At 50.3% G+C, this 13,278-nt stretch overlaps 1 protein-coding gene across 3 annotated transcripts; it reads left to right on the top strand.

Annotated features, from left to right (window-relative positions):
• Positions 1–820: 820 nt before the first annotated feature.
• On the top strand, positions 821–4,043 carry LOC121161975 (HLA class II histocompatibility antigen, DO alpha chain). 3 transcript variants are annotated; one of them, XM_040988724.1, is made up of 5 exons: positions 821–935; positions 1,897–2,145; positions 2,509–2,790; positions 2,909–3,044; positions 3,224–4,043. In XM_040988724.1, the coding sequence occupies exons 1-5, from the start codon at positions 854–856 to the stop codon at positions 3,228–3,230; spliced, it is 756 nt and encodes a 251-aa protein (XP_040844658.1). In that variant the 5' UTR covers positions 821–853; the 3' UTR covers positions 3,231–4,043. The 3 variants fall into 3 exon arrangements, with proteins under 3 accessions (XP_040844658.1, XP_040844656.1, XP_040844657.1); XM_040988722.1 differs by having other exon boundaries at positions 2,909–3,065; XM_040988723.1 differs by having other exon boundaries at positions 2,909–4,043.
• Positions 4,044–13,278: the final 9,235 nt, after the last annotated feature.

Below are 13,278 nucleotides of genomic sequence, written 5' to 3'. Positions count from 1 at the left end.
CATCTGTGGTCTCCTTGTCCCATGGCTCCAGCTCCCACTTCCTGCCTTGGGAAGAAGCAAAGGCCATGCCAGGACCTTGGCAGAAGGTACATTCACGCACAAGTGTCTGCTGAGCACTTGCTGTGGACGAGGGATTGTTCTAGACACTGGGGGATGGAAATAGAACAGCCAAGATTAGGGCTCCCCATACACAGTGCCACCCAAATCTACAGTTAATTCAAAGCCAGAACCCTTCAGTGAAATACATGGTTAGAATTGTATAGACATTTAGCTTTCTACTTTTCATTTTGCTTTGTTTTGATATTGAGTTAAATTCTTCAGCACCTCCCTTGGTCAAACCCACTCAGAAGGCAGTGGCCAGGGTGATGCAGCCCCTAGCAGAGCATGGAGGGACAGATGGAGCTGGCTAGCAGCTTCCGCTCACCTCCCATGGAAGCAGCTCAGGGGTCAGACAGAGCATCTGCACTGATTTGAGGCATTTTCTTACCTACTGGAGCAAAATAATAGTTCTGAAAGTGATGTCAAGTTTAAAGGCTTTTTATGATTTTGCTGAGCCCAATTGTAGGGGTGCTGGGGGTCTTGTCTCTCCCTCCAGAGGTCCTTTCTGGATGGGGATTGGTCCAGGCTCCTCCGGCTCCCACATGGAAACTTCTCACCCTGAGCTGTGGCTCAGGTCTCCAGGACTCAGCAAGTTCTCACCCTGGCTCTGCAGTTCTTTACCCAGCAACAGCCAGAGTACTCAGAGAAGCATTCTGATTGGCCGGACACAGCAGCATCTCCCCCATCCTCAGTGTGTCTGCTGCTTTACCCCCTACACAGAACAAGACTTGCTTGGTGGAGGTACCAGAGGGCAATGGCGCTGGCAGCAGGGCTGCTCCTCGGATTCCACACCCTGAGCATCCTCCTGAGCCCTCAGGAAACAGGGGCCATCACAGGTGAGTGCCATCTCCCTGCCAGTCACCTCTCCCCTCTGCCACATCCCTCCTGGACCTACACACAGCTCAGCTCGGGCCAGCTGGGTCAGGAGCTCAGTCTGTTCAGAGTAGGGTCTCCTCTGGGTTCTCCCTCAGGTGTAGATTCCCGCCCCCTCCCTCTCCCCTTCTTCTCTCTGAGACCCACACCTGCTCCCCACTGCCGCCCCACAGCTTGATGCCACTTCCTGGCTCAGGGCAGCTCATTTGAATCCAGTGCAGTTGCGTCTGGCCTGACAGTGGCCATCCCCGTACCAGGTCAGCTGTTGATCTGAGGTTAGCCTGCTTTGGGTGGATGCTGCTTCACCTCCAGCCTGGCGTCTTGCTGGGCCTACTGTAGGTCAAGAACACTGAGCGAGCTGATGCTAAAGACACCAGTTAAAACTGAGTTCCTGAGCCAGAAAACGGAGTCTCCATTACGGGAAGAGATGCATTCAGTCCTGATGCTCTGATACTGGAACCTCGAGCTGCCAAGTCCTCTCTGCTGCTCCTTGAAGTGCCTCTGGCTACCTTCCTAGCCCCTTGTTCAGGAGTCACAGGCTCCTGGCTTCTGCCAGTCGTCACCCCTCACTGTGTCCTCTGAGCCTAAGCGTCCCTCCCGCTCCTGTTGGCAACCACTTCCTCCCCATTCCAACCTCCCCTGCTCCCGCACGCCCTCATCTCCCACACAGGATCCCATAACTCGACCACAGCCTAACGGGGCACTCACAGCTCAACACTGGGAACCCCAGGCAGGATGGAGGCAGCCCCTCCTTGGTCCGGGCGCTGCGTGGCCTGTGACCTGTTGGATTCGCTCCTGTTTCCCTCGCTACCGCCCTCTGCGGCCCCTGTTGGAGCAGGACTCTGTCCCGTCACCCAGAGGCAGGCAGGCGTGGCTGAGACCCACTCCTCTTTTCTCTCCCGGCCCTGTGCTCACCCCATGCAGCTGACCACGTGGGCTCCTACGGGCCAGCCTTCTACCAGTCTTATGATGGCTCAGGCCAATTCACATATGAATTCGACGGGGAGCAGCTGCTATCCGTGGACCTGAAGGAGAAGGAGGTTGTATGGCGCCTGCCTGAGTTTGGTGACGCAGTCCACTTCGACGTACAGGGCGGGCTGACCAGCATCGCCACGATCCAAAAGCATCTGGACGTCTTGGTGCAGCGATCCAACCGCACGCGAGCCGTCAGCGGTACCTGCTCACCCCTACTCACCCCCGCTCAGCCCCGCTCACCCCCCTCACCCCTGCTCACCCCCGCTCACCCCCCTCACCCCTGCTCACCCAGCCAGCCTGCCCAGGCCTGCAGGGGCTTCCCCTGTGCCCATGCTCTGGCGCGGGCGAGGTCTGAATCTGAGGCTTCAGGTCCTCCCAGGAGCCCTCAGCACATCTTCCTTCCACCACACATATTCACCTGCAGTCCTCCCTCCCATCTTCTCCTCTCCCCTCCAGCAACCCCTGCCCACCAGGAAGAGGTGTCCCTTGATCCATTCACCCCCAGCCATGGGCGGAGGGGCGGTGAACCTTCTTCCACATTCAGGGTCTGCTTCTCCCTAGTGCCTCCAACGGTGACCGTCCTCCCCCAGGCTCCTGTGGAGCTGGGCCGGCCCAACACGCTCATCTGCATGGTGGACAACATCTTCCCCCCGGTTATCAAGATCACCTGGCTGCGCAATGGCCAGACGGTCACCCAGGGTGTGACCCAGACCAGTTTCTACACCCGGCCCGACCACCTGTTCCGCAAGTTCCACTATCTGAGCTTTGTGCCCTCCGCCGAGGACGTCTATGACTGCAGGGTGGAGCACTGGGGCCTGGAGCGGCCACTCCTCACACACTGGGGTATGCCCTGCCCCATCCTCCATCCCCCTCAGTCCGCCCATCTCTCTGAGAGATCCCACCCCTCTCCTGCCTCCCCACCCCCAGGGTGACACCTCTGCACCCTTGCTGTATCTTCCAGAGCCGCAGGTGCCTACTCCCCTGCCAGACACCACCGAGACCCTGGTCTGTGTGCTGGGTCTCACCCTTGGCCTAGTGGGCTTTCTGCAGGGCACCGTCCTCATCTTCATCGCCACACGCATGTCCAGAGCCCCCAGGTGCAGAGGATCTGAGAGTCTGTAGGTCGGGGTAGGGGGTAGAGGGAGACGTGAAGACCCTGGGGGAGGAAGGGGTGGGACAAGAGAGGTATGGGGGTCCTTGGTGTTGATGACCGGGCTGGCAACGGGATCTCCATACTGAGCTGAGCCACACTGGTCACTTGATTTTCCTGCTCTAGGCAATGACCATTCTGAGAGATACAAGACCCCCAGAGACCCCCACCCAAGAAAGTCGCTGTCTGATCTGCAAAGCGCTCCCCCATGGTGCTGCCTCAGACGGACTTCCGTCTGTAGGTCCCCTCCTTTCGGGTCCCAGCACTCGTGGTGGGGGACTTGTGGGGCTCCTGTTCCCACCCTAACACCTTGCTCTACCAGAAGCTCTGTTCTTGCTCTGCCAGAAGCTCTGGCTAACAGCCCACATTCTTCCACAGTGTTCCCCCTTCCTTCTGCATTCTGCCAGCTCTCAGCCACTTCTCTCAGGCTGTGGGAGATGCTGGGAAGCAGAGGAGGGCACTCTGGGACCCAGGCGAGGAAGGGCTGTGAGGATTTGGTGTCTGTCTGCGTCTGCTTAGAGAGCTCAGTGGAGTCCAGCCTGCCTCTATGGTGCTGTCTCCTTTTTCTGCATTTCCTGGAAGCCCACGCATGACAAAGAAAGGCCTGGGACTGGGTGGTGATGTTCCTCAGTGGGGTTAGTCACCTCAAGTAGGAGAGCAGTGCCTGGGAGGAGCTTAGGTTAAGAGAGACCCATCCGAGCACATGAAATAAGTGGCCTGGAAGCTTCAATTTTGCTGTGAGTGAAATTAACACACACACACACACACACACACACACACACACACACACACACACACACGGCCACCATTACGGTGCAGTGTGTTAAGCCTCCATCTGAGGTGCTGGCATATCATAATGGCTCTGAGTGGAGTCTTGGCTGCTCCACGTCCAATTCGTCTCCCTGTTCATCCTGCTAATGTCATAGAAAAGCAGCAGAAGATGGCTCAAGTGCTTGAGGACCTGTAACACATGGGAAACCAAGAAGAGGCTCCTGGCTCCTGGCTGTGGCCTGGCTCAGTCCAGTCTGTTGTCATTTTGGGAATGAACCAGCAGATAGAAGATTTCTCTCACTGTGTTGCTTTCTCTCTGTGTGTAAATATGCCTAGCAAGGGCCCAGCATGACGACTCCATTGGCTAGACCTACCCTTTTAAGCACCAGAATCCCACATGGAGATTGGTTCATGTCCTGGCTGCTCTTCTTCCCATCCAGCTCCCTGCCTGTGGCCTGGAAAAGTAGGAGAGGATGGCCTACAGCCTTGGGACCCTGCACCTGTGTGGGAGACACAAAAGAAACTCCTGGTTTCTGGTTTCAGAATAGCTCAGCTCCAGCCATTGTGGCCACTTGGGGAGTGAACCAACATGTGGAAGATCTTTCTCTTTGTCTTCCCTTCTCTCTCTGTAAATGTACCTTTCCAATAGAAAAATAAGGAATAGCCTTAAAAAAAACCTGTGTATCAAACAAAATAAGTGTTTTTTTTTTAATTAAAAACACAGAGATTAGTAACTGTACAGGGAGGTTTGTGTCAAGTACCAACAAGTAGATCACAGCCTGGAATGCAGGAAAGAATGGCCCGGGAGCCCCTTGAAAAATGCAGGCATGTCCCACACCTATGGGAAAGACAGGGTGAGGCTGGGACGGGCGGGGACAAGGAGCCTGCAGTTCTTAACACACTTGGCCCCGTTCATAGCTGAGGGCTGGGACCTGAGTACCCCTGACGTAGTCTGATGGGGCTGGTGGTCATCGGGAGGGTGGGGGACCTGAGACCCCCCCGATGTGGTCTGATGGGCTGTTGGTCATCGGGAGGCATGACCTGAGGTCTGAGGTGGACCAGGAAGGCTTTCTGATAACCTGAGTCTGGTAGGGAATTCAAGCTGTTCAAGACAGAAGTAGGTATGGGCAAGGCCGGGAGTCGAACTGTGAGCCTTTGGTTCTGAAGGAGACTGAGACAGGTGACAGGGACTTGGTGGACTTCCACAGCGAGGACAAGCTGGAGGAGTCCATGACGAGAGGAATCTGATGGAAGTGGAGAGAATCGTGCTGGCCACGTGTGGTTGGAGTCCTATGAGGCTGGGCGGGCTGGCCTCCCCTGGGGACTGACCCTCTCTGCTAACAGGTCACCTTTACAACGCCTGAGATGACAGCATCTCAATACCCACAGAGACTATTTCCAGTCACCCTTCAGGAAGAAGGGTGGAAGAATAAACAAAAAGCTAAGCCGAGCAAAGGGGTCCCGCCTAGGGCAGTTCTTGGGGAAGGGGCATAGGGTCCCACGGCACGCACACGGCTGCCCACATAAGGGTATGATTGTGCTCAGAGAATGAGGTATGGGTTGGCTCCCAAGACACCCTGATCTCTGCTGATCCATTGCTCAAACGTTAACTTTATGCACCACTGCTATGGTGTTTCCCCTCATGAAAGTGTCTGGGGCTGGTGCAGTGGCACAGCAAACTCGTCCTCCTCCTACAGTGTCAGTATCCCCTGTGGGCACTGGATCGTGTCCTGGTTGCTCCACTTCTGTTCCAGTTCCCTGCTTATGGCCTGGGAAATCAAAAGAGGCTGGTCCAAGTCCTTGGGCCCTTGTACCCACATGGGAGACCTGGAGGGTCTAATTATGACCAGAATAAATGTCCTCCTCCCCCCGCCCCACGTACGTGTTAACCAGAAGTTACTGAAACTTCTTGGAATAGCTCCAAGTCTTTTAGGCTGACATATCTGCCCCTTTAGCTCACATTTTACTATTTTCTTCTCGTTTCTAGAGAAGCAGTGTTTCATTTTTAAAAATGTGTTTCTGCATTCTTTATTTTTTATTTTATTAATTTCAAGGTTTATTACAAAGATGAGGCAGTTACAGGCCCATGTGGGCCATGCACTGGGATGAAGTGGGTCGTGGGAGGAGGAGGGGGTTGGGTGGGGAGGAAAGTAGGTTAGAGAAATGTTCTGGCTTCCGCTCCTGTGTGTGGGGGTTGGGGTCTGGTCGGGGAGCAGAGAGGGTGAGCCACTTCTTGTGATTAGACTGCACCTGTGCAGGGAGCAGGAGCAGTCCTTTCTTCCTCCTGTGGAACAGACTCGTGCTGTCTGCCTGCTCGCGTGCCCTGCCCTGTAATGGACTCTCCCACAGAGCAGGGAGGCCAGCTCCCGTCTCAGTCCAGGAACCCAGTTCCCAGTTCCAGCCCCTCCAGTGCGCGGTTACAAGGACTGTTCTGTTCAAGTGGTTTCTATAGTTCTGAAATGCTGTCAATCTTGCCGCTCCAAGGATAAGGAAATCCTTCCCAGGCTCAGTCACTAACACAGTCCACCTTAGAGCCTCCGTTCAACCAGGCATTTGCTGTCAACACCTGTCTGGGGTAGTTGTCCAATTTGTTCTGCCCTCCATCCTCTGCTGTTGTACTAGATGTCCTCTGCAGGCCCCAATGGACTGCCGTACCGAAACCACTTGAGCAGAACCTTTGGCGCATGCTCCACGTTGGAGACCCTGGGATGACATCAGGTGGCGGTTCCCCATCCCTGGGTACTGAGGCAGTTAAGGTGCTGAGTATGGCTTTTCTTCTTTGCTCCCCACTTCCCCCAGATATGAGAAGAAGAAAAAGAAAAAATGGAAACAATGGTCTTATCCACTTTTCCCTAATCCTTGACCCTTCCCACCCCAATCAGTGGTCCACATGGGCATGCATCCTTCTCAACTATATAAACATCATCAAAAATCAAATTAAAAAAATCATTTTAGGCCCCGGTGCGATAACGTACTGGTTAAATTCCTTGCCTTGAATGCGCCAGGATCCCATATGGGCGCTGGTTCTAATCCTGGCAGCTCCACTTTCCATCCAGCTCCCTGCTTGTGGCCTGGGAAAGCAGTCGAGGATGGCCCAAAGCCTTGAGACCCTGTACACCATAGGAGACCGGAAGGAAGTTCCTGGTTCCTGGCTTTGGATAGGCTCAGCACCGGTTGTTGCAGTCACTTGGGGAGTGAATCATTGGATGGAAGATCTTCCTCTCTGTTTCTTCACCTCTCTGTATATCTGCCTTTCCAAAAAAAAAAAAAGTGACACTATTAAAAAAAAATCATTTTACTCAATTTCCCCTAAAACGTTAAGTTAGATTCTAATTAGAAGTCTATTAAATTTGTAGACTAATTTTGAAAAAAAAAAAAAAAAGACTTCTGCAAGGGCTGCCTCTAGCCCTTTCAGCTTTCAGCAAAGCTGAGTTTTATACACAGATAGTTCTACCTGATCTATTACAATAATCCTGCCTCCAGCGCCCCCTCCTGCCCCCAGAGGCGAAACCCTGAAGCTGTTTCAAGGATTGTGCTGGCACTGACTTGCTTCTCTGAGCTTGGCATCGTTCCATCTTGGGATTCAGCTTTAGGCTCTGCCTGCACTTCCTACAGTGGGGGAGGGGGACTGGGCTTTTCTCCACTCTCTGAGGACATCCTGCCCACTTGGAGGTCAGCACTGATACTGTTACTAGCGTATAAATGGCATGCCTTTAGGTCAAGCATTCTAAAAATTTATTTATTTTGTTATTCTTATCATTTTATGATACAGTTCCACAGGCCCTGGGATTTCCCTTACCCTCTCCCCAAGTACCCTCCCCCATCTACTTAGTTCCCCTAAATTAGCACTATAGTATAGCTCTTCAGTCATGTGTCCATCATTGTGGACATGGACAAGGCAGAGCCCAGAATCCTATTGTCAAGATATGTTCAACAGCTTCATTGGGAGTCCATCTCTGATCTGGAAGTAGAGATGCATAATAGTGCATTGTAGCCTCACGTATGGATATGATGGACTCCATTACACAGTTACTATGCATCCTTTTAGATAAAAAGCCACAATACAAAATCAACAACAGGAAGAAAAGACAAGAATGCCATCAAGTTAAATAACATGCTATTGAATGACTAATGTGTCACTGAAGAAATGAAAAAGAAATTCAAGAACCTTCTTGAAGAAAATGATCTATGAGTCAGTGAATTTAATGTGGAAGAAAGCGTTCTGCAGAGAAGAAACTAAATTAAAATAAATCATCAAAATCCATGACATACAGTTTCCATTTATCTGTGTTGGTGAGATATGTCTTCTGTAGGCAACAAATAAATGGGTTTTGTTTTTTAATCCAGTCTACTATTCTATGACATTTGATTGATACGTTTAAGCCATTACACTCAGGGTTAATACGAATGGATGGTAATTTGACCCTGCCTCTTTCTCTTTGTTTTTTTTTTTTTTTATATCTATCATTAGTGAATCATAGATGTCCTCACAGTGCAAACAGACACAACAGGTGTTTTTATCAATTTTATCATCAGATGAAACCAGACAGAGCCTCCTGTCTCCCTCAGTGACACGCCGTCATCCGGGGAAGGCCTTTCCGCCATCCTTGTCAGGATTCACCTGTTCTGTGTTGGTTCCTCTGCTTCTTGGCTCCAGCAACAACTCTCTTGGGGTCTTTGTCTTATTTTAGTGAGGCACGTGCTTCTGAAGCCCCTGAATCAAGCTTGTTAGCTTTGGTACAAGGTGGACATGCATTCATTTTATTTTCATTTTTTTGGTAGTTTACATGGACATAAAATGCAAAGGGAAACTACTCTCATCAAAATTTTTAAAATATCTTTTATTATTTAAAGATGTATTCATTTAACTTGCAAATAAGAGTTACAGCCAGACACACACACACACATACAGATTTTTTATCTGTTAGTTTATTCCTTAAATGGCTGCAATGGCCAGAGCTGAGCTGATCCAAAGCCAGCTAGGAGCCAGGAGCTTCTTGCAGGTCTCCCACAGGGATTCAGGGCCCAAGTACTTGAGTCATTCTTTGTGTTTTCTCAAGCTGCAAGCAAGGAGCTGGATTAGGAAGCAAAGCACCCAGGACTTGAACTGCGCCCATATGCAATGCCAGCACCTCAGGCAGAGGATTAGCACACTGTGTCACTGCATCGATCTTCCTGTGTGAATCTTCAAGGTTCTTCTCTGTCTCTTCACTTCAGTGAGATTGGTAAGCCAGCGGATATTCAGTCGTGAGACTTGGATGTAACCTATTTATCCTGAAAGGCAGAGCAAGAGGGAAAAGCAAAGCAAGAGAAACCTTCCATCTGCTGGCTCACCAAAACACCACAACAGCCGGGAACTTTGTCCAGGCCTCCCAGGTGGGTCGCAGAAACTCAATACTTCAGTCATCATCCCTTCCTACGTGCTCATTTGCAGGGAATGGATCAGTGGCGCAGTAACTGGGACTTGAACTGGCAGTCAGATAAGGGATGTCAGCACTGCCAGCAGCTTAATCCACTGCACTGCCCTCACCTGTTGGTTTCATTTTCTGCCTGGAAGCCTGCAGTGTATTTTTCTATTTCCATAAGTGCTTCATGTCTACAGGGTGAAGTTCCTTCACAAACTGTCCCCCTGTTCTCTGTGCCAGACAGCCTGCTGCTAACCAATCAGAACACTCCCTGTCCCTCCCCAGCTGTGGCCCAAACACCACTTCTTCAGAGAAGCCTTGCCAACCCAAAGCCCAACCTTGTTCCACTCTCTCCCTACAGCATATTCTGCCTTCTGCCGGGTGTCAGGGTTAATCATGTGCATGCCTTACTCTGCTGATGTTGCCCCTCTAGGGCAAGTCAATTCTATGTCTTATGTTTCCAACGCCTGTCATACTGCCTGGGACATAAGAGGCGTTGAAAGACGTTCAGCGTTCTATTTAATTCCATTTCGTTGGCCTCCAATGCAGCCTGCTCCCACGGCTCCACAGCTGGTTGAAATAACACTGTCTGCTTACTGCACACATCTGATGTGCTGGGTCTGTGGAAAAAGGTATTCATGTGTTGTGGGTGTACTGTCTTGGTAGGCAAGGTCGATAAAATCATGCAAGAAATAGCAAATTTCTTTAAATGGTTTTTAATCTGATTCAAAACCTGCTCCCTACCCATGCCATGAGGATGGTTTTAAATCCAGTTGTTGTGTGTGTGGATACCTTGGAGGAATGTCTTCTGTGTTCTGCCTCTGCCCAGCTAGGTGACCAAGCAAGCTGAAGCCCTTAACAGTATGGTGCTTACAAAGTGACTGCCCGGCTGCTCTGCACCAGGCCAGGCAGGGAGTCTGCTAGCGGTTCCAGTGCCTGGGGCAGATGCTCCACGCAGATGACCCTCCCACAGGAGCAGGGCTGTCAGGACCCACAGACCATGTACCCCTCCCTCAGCTCGGCAGAACCTCTTCTCTGCCTTCCCAGGGCATTCCCGCTTCCCTCTGCCAGGGCATAACACTGGGACGCCTGCCTCAGTGTCAGATACACTTCAGGAAATCCAAGGCCAGAGGAGGGTTTCCGAGGTGACATCTGCTATGGCCTTGTGTCACAAACCTGAGGCAACACGAGGCCTTGTTCTGCCATCCACGCATCATCATGTCATGTCTCCCCAGCACCTGCTCTGTGAGTTAAGCATAATTACCTACATCTTACAGAGGCGGAAGCCAGCTGCAGGGTGGCTGGGTAGGGCTGCACGATGCTGGGTTGTTTTCCACTGCAGCACGTGGAGAGAGGAGGCAGGGCAAGCGTGGTCAGACATTAGCCTCGCTAGGAAATGTGTATAAGGTGGGAGTGGCGATGGTCACTCCCTTCTGAGATGCAAATTCTGTCACGGCTTCTGCAGGAAATGGGGTGGGGTGAGGTTGAAAAAGTAACTAGGTTTCGTTGTTACCAAAGCAATCTCACTGATCTCACTTCGTACCCGTGTTCAGACTTTCTTGCTCAGAAAAGAACATAATAAACTCCTAACCAGGACAAGGGGGATGGGTCTGCACGTTTCTCCCAGCCCAGCTCCCTCCACTCTTCTTTCTCCTGTAAGCTACAGGCACACTGCGTCTCCCCGGAGCCCAAGATCATGACGCTGACGCCTGCAACTCAACCCCTATGCACCGCATGTGGTGTCACTCACCCGGGCGTCTCTGAGCAACTCTGCTAAGTGAACCGCCCAGCTCCGGCTCCTCTGACACCTGAGCATCTTCCAGTCAGCTGCCCGTGCTTGAGTGAGGCGCCTCGTGGGCTTCCCTTTCTCCTTTCAGCTCCTGGAGGAGTGGCTGTGCCTGGACGGAAGTGGACTCAGGCTCTGCCTGTCTCTCTCACCCCAGGGACTCAGGACAGTGCTACGGATGATTTGTGCTCTGACGTCACGTCACCTCTGTGTAAGCTGAGTCTCCTAAGGAACAGACTCCCCAGCACATCTGTCCCCTGCAAACCTCCGCCTTTGGATCCTAACACCACTCCTGAAGACTAGTAGGTGCCCAGTGCCCTTGATTCCACTCTTGGGCCCTCACGGAACTGCCCTAGAATCAGGGTCTTGCCATAGTACCTGAATGAAACATGGTAGCTGTTTAGTAAATATTTAAAGAATTAAGGAAAGAATAAAATATCAAAACCTTGTCAAATTCCTTGGTGACACGGTTAACATAAAGATGTTAAAAATTTCTGAGTGGGCCCAGCACAGTAGCCTAGTGGCTCAAGTCCTCACCTTAAATGCACTGGGATCCCCTATAGATGCCAATTCTAATTCTGGCTGCTCCACTTCCCATCAAGCTCCCTGCTCATGGCCTGGGAAAGCAGTGGAGGATGGCCCAAGGCCTTGGGACCCTGCACCCGCGTGGGAGACCCGGAAGAAGTTCCTGGATCCTGGCTTTGGATTGGCTCTGGCCTTTATGGCCGCTTGGAGATCTGGATGGGAAACAGAGCCACCAGGAGCTGAACCGGTGCCCAGATGGGATCCTTGTGCATGCAAGGTGAGGGCTTTAACTGCTAGGCTACTGTGGGGGACCCATTGAGATGTATACTTTGTTTTTATAAAAATTTAAAATTTCTATGATGTGTGATAACTAGTAAAAAGAACTGATGTTAGAAGACAGTGCTACATGTTCATAGTGGAATGTATTCTAGACACAAAAGCCACTAAAGTCCTTATTCAATAGATTTTGTTTTGAAGATTTATCTGTTTGACAGAGAGAGCTCTTTCATTTAGTGGATCATTCCCCTTATAACCGCAATGGCCAGGACAGCGGCAGGAGGAAGCCGGGAGCTCTACTCTACTCTTCTGACTCCAGGTGTGGGGCAGAGAGAAAACAAAGCTGGCATAGTATCTTCTTGTTCCAGAAAGCAAGGCAAGACAAGACTGGAAGACAGAGGGCCTCCTGTTGACCTGAGTGGAAACAATTTGTTATCAAAGACACATGGAGTGTACAAACACCAATGAGTTCCCATTAGCAATCAATAAGACAAACAGGCAAAAAAATCCTTTTCTAGCACCTCTGCCTGTGATATTCTCATTTCTAATTCCCAGTAAACTTAAGGAACACAAGTGTGTATTTCAGAAGGAACTACTGTCCCAAAGCTTTGTTTGCATGCCAGCTAATAAATGACCGTGGGCTCAAGGAAGGCGTGGGACTACCATCTGCCACTGGGCATGCTGAGGATGGAGGCACAGAGTCACCTCATACCATAATGTCATGTCTCAAGTGCTTGCTGGGACAAGAGGGAGACATTATAAGGTGGGGATGGTGGTGAGGGTAGGGATTGAGAGAGAGTACGTGCAAATCAAGTGGATGACCCTCAGAAATACCTTTAGGAGAAAAAAATACAAATATTTTTGGGACAAAAATGGGAAAATATGAATACTGATTGGGAAATCATATCAGGGAAATCCTATGAGAGCCTCAACTTCCTTTGAAATGGATTCAGAATACACAGAATTGAAACAAACATGACAAAATCAGTTAAATAGAGTATCTAAGTTTTCTTTGTACCTTAACCAGCTTTTTTTTTTCCTAGTATGTTTGGAAATTTTAATTGTTGAAAACATGTGCAGGTTTATAATGCTATGCCATACTTTAAAAATAACATGAAATTAAGCAACCAATCACTGGATTTCTGAACGCCTAAGTTGATGTATGTCACCAATAATTACAGCTCTGTAATGTATATATTGCTTTTAATTAAAATAAAAATAAATACCTTTGTGCTCCATTAGTTATTAGTACATACAACTTTCTCATCTGTGGGTTCAAAGCATAAAATTTGTTTTATGTTGGGGGACTACAATTGCTTTTTTTCAGTTTTACCCTTTGAAAAAAAATGTTCTGTGGCCTTAAGTCACTATAACATTAGAAGCATCAAGAATAAGATAACATCTTTCCCCACATTAGA

This window comes from Ochotona curzoniae, unplaced genomic scaffold (genome assembly GCF_017591425.1).
Source record: "Ochotona curzoniae isolate NIBS_2020 unplaced genomic scaffold, NIBS_Ocur_1.0 contig_4968, whole genome shotgun sequence".
NCBI classification, from domain to species: domain Eukaryota; kingdom Metazoa; phylum Chordata; class Mammalia; order Lagomorpha; family Ochotonidae; genus Ochotona; species Ochotona curzoniae.
The sequence above is the reverse complement of the archived record's forward strand: the minus strand, read 5'-3'. Positions and strand labels throughout refer to the sequence as shown.